General features: G+C 40.1%; 1 protein-coding gene across 1 annotated transcript in view; it reads right to left on the reverse strand.

Annotated features, from left to right (window-relative positions):
* LOC106867589 (stabilin-2) overlaps window positions 1–8,381 on the reverse strand; it is a 712,318-nt gene that overhangs the window by 179,260 nt on the left and 524,677 nt on the right. Inside the window, exon 4 of the mRNA XM_052976401.1 lies at window positions 6,169–6,323. Within this exon, the coding sequence (XP_052832361.1) occupies window positions 6,169–6,323 (155 nt within the window). The remainder of the gene's footprint in view (window positions 1–6,168; window positions 6,324–8,381) is intronic.

Below are 8,381 nucleotides of genomic sequence, written 5' to 3' on the forward strand. Positions count from 1 at the left end.
CCGCGCCAATATTTCAAAATTCCTGGCTTTGTCTTTTACATCTGAAAGCATTTCTAAGTATAAGAATTGTCGGTTGGCAGTGTGGTTAGTGTGGTCTCACGGGGCTCCAGATCACTCACATGGCAAAGATGACCAGCACCTGAATTTCAAAGGGGCCAGCCTTGTCACAATCTGTGTTATGCTGAATCTCCCCGAGAACTACATTAAGGGTACGCGTGTCTGTGGGGTGCTCAGCCACTTGCACGTTAATTTCACGAGCAGGCTATACTGTTGATCGGAGATCAGTTGGACTGCTCGTCGTTGCAACCAACGGAGTCCCAACACACACACACACACATATATATATATATATATATACATATATATAGATATAGATATATAATGCTTGAGACTGTCAGTAGTAATCGATATCATAATGAAACGATATTAAAAATGTCACCAACCGCGTCGTCGTCATCATCATCATCATCACTGTAAATATCACTATCATTATCATCATTTTTATTATTTTTGTCCTCCCCAGCATCATCATCATCATCATCAGCAGTAGCAGCGTCACTAACATTATCAAAGTTGATAGTATTTATTTTCCGGCATGCTTTGCCAAAATGTCTAATTGAAGAGAACGTTTACTCTAACCTCCCACCACTACTCTTTCGACTTAGTGAACGACGGGCAGCGATAACGAGATGAGACGGGGGAGGGGAGATGAGGAGGGGCGCTTGACGATATGAAGGAAGTAGGAGGAAGGGTGAAGGGGAGGGAGAATCAAAGGTGGGGGTGGGTGCTGGCACGTCACGTGTCATGTGACTGCGTGGACGTAAGTGTAGGTAGAAAGTACTATGTATGTATGTGCTTATATATGCGCTTGTATAGTGTTTGTATACATGTATATTTGTATATGCGTGTATAGTGTGTATGTGCATGTATACGAGTACATATATTCATGCACTTGTCTGCATGCATATATATACATGTGCGTATGAGTGTTTGCATGCATATAAGAGTGCACCAGAATGTGTGTATATTTAATTAAACAAGTATGTTCGTGAGTGTGTGTGTGCGTGCGTGCGTGTGTACATGTATATATGGAAGTATCATCAATGATGGAATAATTCACTCGATCGAATAGTTTAACCCTCATCTTCGATAGCGACGAAGATCCATCATCACCGTCTCATTGGGGTTAAGATTTGTTCAGACCAACGTTATTCAGTCGCCAGAAATGGGGGGAACGTGTTGTTGTTGCTAGTATTCTTTGCATTCCTTTTGCTTACTGCTGTTGATCTGCTTATTGGTGGGGGGGGGGTCGATGGCATTGCTATTCTTGTTGTCATTTTCTGTTATTCCAATTCATTCAGCTGCCAAAACTGAGTAGTACCTGTAATTCAAAGGGTCAGTCTTGTCAAATTATGTGACACGCTGAATCTCCTTCAGAACTAAGTTAAGGGCACGCGTGTCTGTGGAGTCTTCAGCCACTTGTACACTGATTGCGCGAGCAGGCCATTCCGTTGATCGGATCAACTGGAACACTCGTCGTCGTAACCGACGAAGTGTCAGCTCTTGTTGTTATTGGTGCTGTTGATTTCGTGGATCTCGGCTCAATTCCGCCACGGTCGAGCAACAAATCTATGACTAAACCGTTTTCCAACCTTGACCATCCTGTCTTTTAAGAGATTTAGGATTACATTGGTTAATGTGTCTCATCATTTGCTTTGTTATTTTTTCTTCTTCTTTTTTTGCAATAGTATGTTGGGAGTCGGCTGCTATTTTTAGCAGGTCGAACGAACACGTAGATGCAGTTTGGGTCAAGGTGTCCACATTGAAACTGGAGAAGAGGAGGTGACGGAGTAGGAGGAAGAGAAGAATAAAGCAAGGAGAAGAAAAGGGTGAAAGGGAAGGAGGAGGATTAAAGAAAAGGAGGAAATAGAAAAGGTGGAGGAAGAAGGAGTCCAGAAGAAAAGGGGCGAGGAGGAAGAGGAGCAAAAGGAAGAAAGTGGGACTTCTTTCGAATGTCCAATCGTAACGAAGGGTCTACGTCTTTCCTGACTCCTCCCCTCTGTACACACTCTTATCCTAACGCTGCTCCCTACCCCACGACCGAATAAGGAGCAGGAGATGTCTTAGTTCGATAGGGGCCAGTGAACAGAGCAAGTTGAGACAGGTTGCTTGTCCGAATTGCAAACTGGTGCAATTAGGGCATAGGCACAACAAACCTAGATTATATGCAGTAACATGCACGGACTGGCATAATTAATTAGAGATTCTGTCGTTTGTTGGAGAGGAATGGTTGGGTTAGGGTTAGGGTCCGGGGGCAGTGGTAAGGCCCAGTGGCTGAGAGGTGAATTCGTGAGAGTGTAGGTGGGTGGGTGCATTGGTGGATTTTGTACACTCTCTTTCCTCCCCCTTTCTTTCTCTAACTCTCTCTCTCTCTCTCTCTCTTTCTCTCTTGTATAATAAGACAGAATTGGGTGGGTGACTGGCATGGTGAGGTAGACCAAGGCAGCAAGTTATTGTGTCAGGTTCGGCCGAGGTTTGGGGGGGAGAGAAGCGAATTGTGATCGTTGGAGGGTGGAATATAGAAATGGGCAGGATTGGTGATGGGGTGGGGTGATGGCGGTGGGGGTTGGTGCTAAAGTACATATTTTGGAGAATTTACTAACAAGCTGTACCAAGTTTATAAACAACGTTTATACTCAGATGCACACCCATAAAAGTATGCATGTAACTACATACGTGCATACACAAATAGATACGCAAAAACCTACACACACACACACATGGAAAGAGACACACTCAAAAACACTTAGACATATACACACACACCCACGTACGGACATTATGTGTGTTTGTATGTCTATGTGCGTGTACCTGTGTGTATGTATATACACACAGGCACAAACGTGGGCATGCAAACAAATTTGCACACACACACACACACACACACACACACACACATACACATACGCAAACGCACACATACAGAGAAAGATAAACTTATATCAGCGTATAAATATACACGCATACACACAGGTAGGCGTTCGCTCGGGCACACATACATACACACGTATGGTATCTGCGCGCGCACACACACACGCATACACACAACTTCACAAACGCACACGTTTATGCGCACACACTAACATACACACACGCACATTCACACACACATAAAGACACAGCTACATACGCCCTATCAGTGATTCGAGATTTCCTGATCAACGTCTGCTTCGTATTTCCGTTATTATTCCAATTTGTTGTTGTTGCTGTCGTTGTTATTGAAATAATCGTTTGATAATGAAGTAATAAGAAGTAGAAGAAGATCATAGACAGCATTGGGGGGTTCTAAAAGACCCAGTTTTGGATTTTCCGCCATCTTTAAAGCCTTCAGTTATAGGAGGTTTTTACGTGTGAGGCGGAGATTCAAAGAAAATTGAAGGTTTTGGCAACTTCTTAACAAGCTGCTGACAATTTCTAAAGCATGGCATCCACACAAACACACACGCAGACACACACACACACACCTACACACTTTCATAGAGACACACTCATTCCTACAATTATACGCAGTCATTTTGTTATGAGACGTTTTCATAAGTTTGTATTTGAAATAAAATGGTGCTTGATAATGAAGCTATAGAAAAGACGAAACGTTGTAAATAGAAGGATATTAAAAGCCTCACTTGCAAGTTATTTCTAAGAATTTCGTAAGAAGAATTGGTGGAGTTCTGACCATTTCCAACGTCTCTGCGATTGGTAGGCGGAAAGGTGTGTGTGTGTATGCTTGGATAACGATTTGGGAGATTCGCTAAAACGTTGCACAAAATGCTTTATGTTAGTCTTCCGGGTCAATACATTTTGAGTTCAAACAGAGCCGGGGCCTCTCAGGATTTGAGACCGATTCTTCACTCACACACTCTCTCTCTGTCTCTCTCTGTCTCTCTCTCTCTGTCTCTCTTTCTCTGTCTCTCTGTCTCTCTCTCTCTCTCTCTCTCTCCCGCTCTAGTGACTTCTAACGAATCAATATCAGTTATGTTTCTAAAGACGAAATTTATACTGGATGTAGAAGTAATGAAAATAACTTTTTGTTTACTTCGCTGAGTATGTGGCACAATAATATCCAAGTACGAAGTCTTCGGTAATACAAACGTAAAAAAAGAATAAAAATGAATTTACCGAAATCAATTTGTACGCCAGTGAGAGGTTGAAGAACAACAAGACAACTAATTTAAAGGTCAAACAAAAGAACAAAGACACAAAAGATGACTTAATTAAATTGTTTTTCATGGGTTAATTATAAAATGTTTAAATTATCAAATATGTTGTTTAACTTACAATGATTATAAGCTGTTTAGATCATTTTAATAACTAATGAGTTGTTTAAGTAATTAAATAATTATGTGCATCAATTCTATAAAGAATTTAAAATTACTTTATCAAACAGTTATTTCACATCATTGCAATCAAAGTGTTTATTGTACAAATGTATAATCGATTTTCCGGAACCATTGGTTCCGAAGCCTTTCCGGTTAACTGGTTTTCCCCAAACCAAGAGTGGTCACCTTCGTCGACACAAATATTAAATGAATATTTAATTTACTTAAATAATTAAATGAAATAGTGAAGGCGCGTGGCCTAGAGGTCAGGCTGACGCACTCATGGTCACTATACCGTGGGTTCGATTTCCAGACCGGACGGCGCACTGTGTTCTTGAACAAACTCCTTCGTTTCCCGTTGTTCTTGTCCCACCTCTTGATCAAGGGCGGGAGGGGTGAATGTTGGCCTGCTCGTCTAGCCAGCGGGGCGGCGTCATTTGAAGGCGAAAATAATGCATAATACATAGTGACCAGCAATGTGCCACAGCGTCTGATAGTCTGGTCTGTCACGTGAAATAAGATACAGGTAACTGTACATTAGTGCGGACTATAAGACCATTAGATTTCAGGATTTCTGGACCGTTAGATTTCAGAAGGTCAATCCTGTGCCTATATTGTAAATGAGAGGATTTATTTAAAGGACAAGTGTTTAGGACACTGTGATGTGAATGCGTTTAATAAACTGATAGTAAACTGATCGACCGTTTAGAACACTTCGTTGTCAACCTGATTAGAGTACCTATTGAAATATCGAAGTGTTTAGAATAGTCACTAACATGTCAATTTATTCAGGGCACTAAAATAACAACGTTTTTTATAATATTCACTTAACAAGGTGTTTTGAATACTTATTAAAATAGCAATGTGTTAAGATTAATTATCAAAATGCCAACACGTTTACAAGCTGTTTGTAGCAGTCATTTATATAATAGCTTGTTTAGAATAATCAAATTAATAGCAAATTAGCAATCCATACAATTTATAAATACTTAAACATTTAGCTATTCATTTATTATCTAGACTTTTAATGTCTTATTTGTTGTTTGTAAAGCTGGAAATGATAACCTGTTGACATCAGTTTGATAAGCTGTTTAAAACAGTTTAACAAGATAGGGTTACTAAGAAACGTTAATAGTGTCGGAAGGCAAATAGCTGGAACAAATACACCTCACTGGGCCCTCTAACAGTTCCATAAATTCAGCCTACCCCCATCAAAATTATTGGCCATGTGCCAAAATTATTATTATTATTATTATTATTATTATCGCACCAGGTGAAATGTTTAGTGGTATTTCGCTCGTCACTACGTTTTGAGTTCAAATACCACCAAGGTCGACTTTGCCTTTCAGCCTTTTTGGGTCGATAAAGTAAGTGTCAGTGAAACACTTGGATTCGATGTAATCGACGAGTCCCTCCCCACACAATTTCAGGCTTTGTGTCCATAGTAGAAAAGATTATTATTATTATTATTTACAATATTATACACTTACACGCAACGTTTCACATTTTTAATGTCATTTCACAAAATATTCAAACAATTGAAATGCTTTGAAGGGCAAACAGATTGTGATGGAGGAATTAGATTTTATCTGAGTCACAGAGAAGAGATTCTGCAAGGAGGCTGAATCCATAAACAAACACATTTCTGAAATTATAAGCTCTTTGACAACATTTCTACTACTTCCAGATCCATGTCTAGCGGTAGTGGAATATTTACCATTCTCTCCTTCCATAATTGTGGAAGGAAATCACCATTATATCAAACTAATGAGTAAAGAGTTAGTCTACTTACTCAAATGATAAACTGTTTAGATCGGGATGTTTATGGTACTGCGCCAAAGTCTTATTGCTGCCAACTGGAACAACTATTTTGTCGATCACGTGTAAAACTCCATTGTCTGCTACAATATCAGTCTCCAACAGTGCAGCACCATTCATGTAGTACATCTGTAGAAGAAAAAAAAAAGAAACATACAATTTATTCAAAAGCTGAGATTGTGAAAAGCGCTTACAGAAATATTTCCTTCCATCAGGTTTGTGTTCAACAACGAAATTCTCATTGAACCAATAACCGTTTTGTTTATTCTGTTATCGTTGAATCCATCGATTCTAGATCTGATTACATGTATTTCCCAAAAAAGAACGCTGTCTCACAGGTGCACCCAGGGATTTACGTTAAGGGCATCCATATCTGCGGGATATTCAGCCACGTGCACGTTAATTTAACAAGCATGGAGCGAAACGACCAAAGGATGCCCACTGTGGGAACGCAGGAGGTCTTCGTCTTCGGCGTAAATGTCCAAATATTATCAATATACCACGTGATTAAGTAACTGAGCAAATAGAAATATTTCGATAGATCGATTCCCTTATCTGTAAACAGGTGTCACGAAGTGGTTATCAAAAGTTCACCATTGTCATAAGAATGGGGTTTTAAAAAAAAAACGAAATAGTTGAGAGTGTTCATTACGTAGACGGAGATTGATTTCGTTGTATTCCCGAGTTGGTTTCATGTTTTCCTCGTTTTCAAAGCGCTTAGAGGAGAAGAGAAAAAGAGAGAGCGGATGGAAGAGAGAGAAAGGGAGAGTGAGAGGGATATAAAGTGTGTGTGAGAGAGAGGGAGGGAGGTGGGGGGCGAGCGATGACAGAAATGGTCACACGGATCATTAAGAGAGAGAGAAAGAGATAGAAAAAAGAAGTGGGATGATGACAAAGATGATCTCACGGATCGTTCTGGTGTTATTGACCGCTTGATACACACGTAGCTATTTTCATGATGTTCAGTGCTCCCCACCCCCACCCGCCACTGAGCTCGTCCACTTCGACTGACACCGCCCATCACCGCCGCCACCATTTCCGAAATCCCAACGGCATTATGGAACTTATTCATCATGACAACTAGAGACGACACGATATCAACATGATATAATAAACCGATATCGTCATCACGTGATAATCATATAACATTTATTATTGAAACACACGTGGTGATTACCAATGATGGCGTGACTAAGAAACAGACAACCCACCCTCCAACCCCCAGCATGCCCCTCCCCCTCGCTTCTAATTGATTTCCATTATGACCGTTAAATATCACTGAATGTTCTGCTAGAAACGTCAGAGATCTTATAATTATTATTATTATGATTATTATTATGGCCACCCGGAATACTCGTTGGCACGCCTGGCCAAATGCTTGGCGGCATTTCATTCGTCTTGACGTTCTGAGTTCGAATCCCGTCGAGGTCGACTTTGCCTTTCATTAAGTACGCAACTGGTACTTAATTTATCGACCCTGAAAGGATGAAAGGCAAAGTCGACCTCGACGGAATTCGAAATCAGAATGTAAAGACGGACGAAATGCCGCTAAGCACTTTGCCCGACGTGCAACAACAATGACAACGAGGAGCAGTATGAGTGTGTATAAGAGAGAGAGAGAGAGAGAGAGAGAGAGAGAAAGAGGGTGGTGGACGGAGTAGAGTAAAGGTGTAGAGAGAGAGAATAGGGATGTATTGCAATAGTACAAGACGATGATGTGAAGAATGTAATATGGCTGACTTAAAGTTAAAATGGATGAGTATATCTACAGGGCAACACCAGCAATATGGAAACAAAAGGATAATAATAATAATAATAATAATAATAATAATAATAATGATAGGTGACACAGAAAGCCTTCACAGCCAGATACAGTGGAAAGCAGAGAAGCAACAACAACAACAAGAGACGCGAAAGAAATTACTCCGAAGAATGATGGACCAAATCTTAGAGTGTCTCTAATCTAATCTAATCTAATTAGTGATAATCAGGCCGACAGGATGTGAGTGCGCGTGTGTGTGTGTGTGTGCGCGCACGTACATACACATGTTCATATGTGTGTGTGTGTATATAGACACATGTGTCTATATATATATATATATATATATATAAGTGTATGTGTAGTATATCTAAATTCGTATATATATATATATATATATATATATATATAAGTGTATGTGTAGTATA

Source organism: Octopus bimaculoides, chromosome 24 (assembly GCF_001194135.2).
Source record: "Octopus bimaculoides isolate UCB-OBI-ISO-001 chromosome 24, ASM119413v2, whole genome shotgun sequence".
Taxonomy (NCBI): Eukaryota; Metazoa; Mollusca; class Cephalopoda; order Octopoda; family Octopodidae; genus Octopus; species Octopus bimaculoides.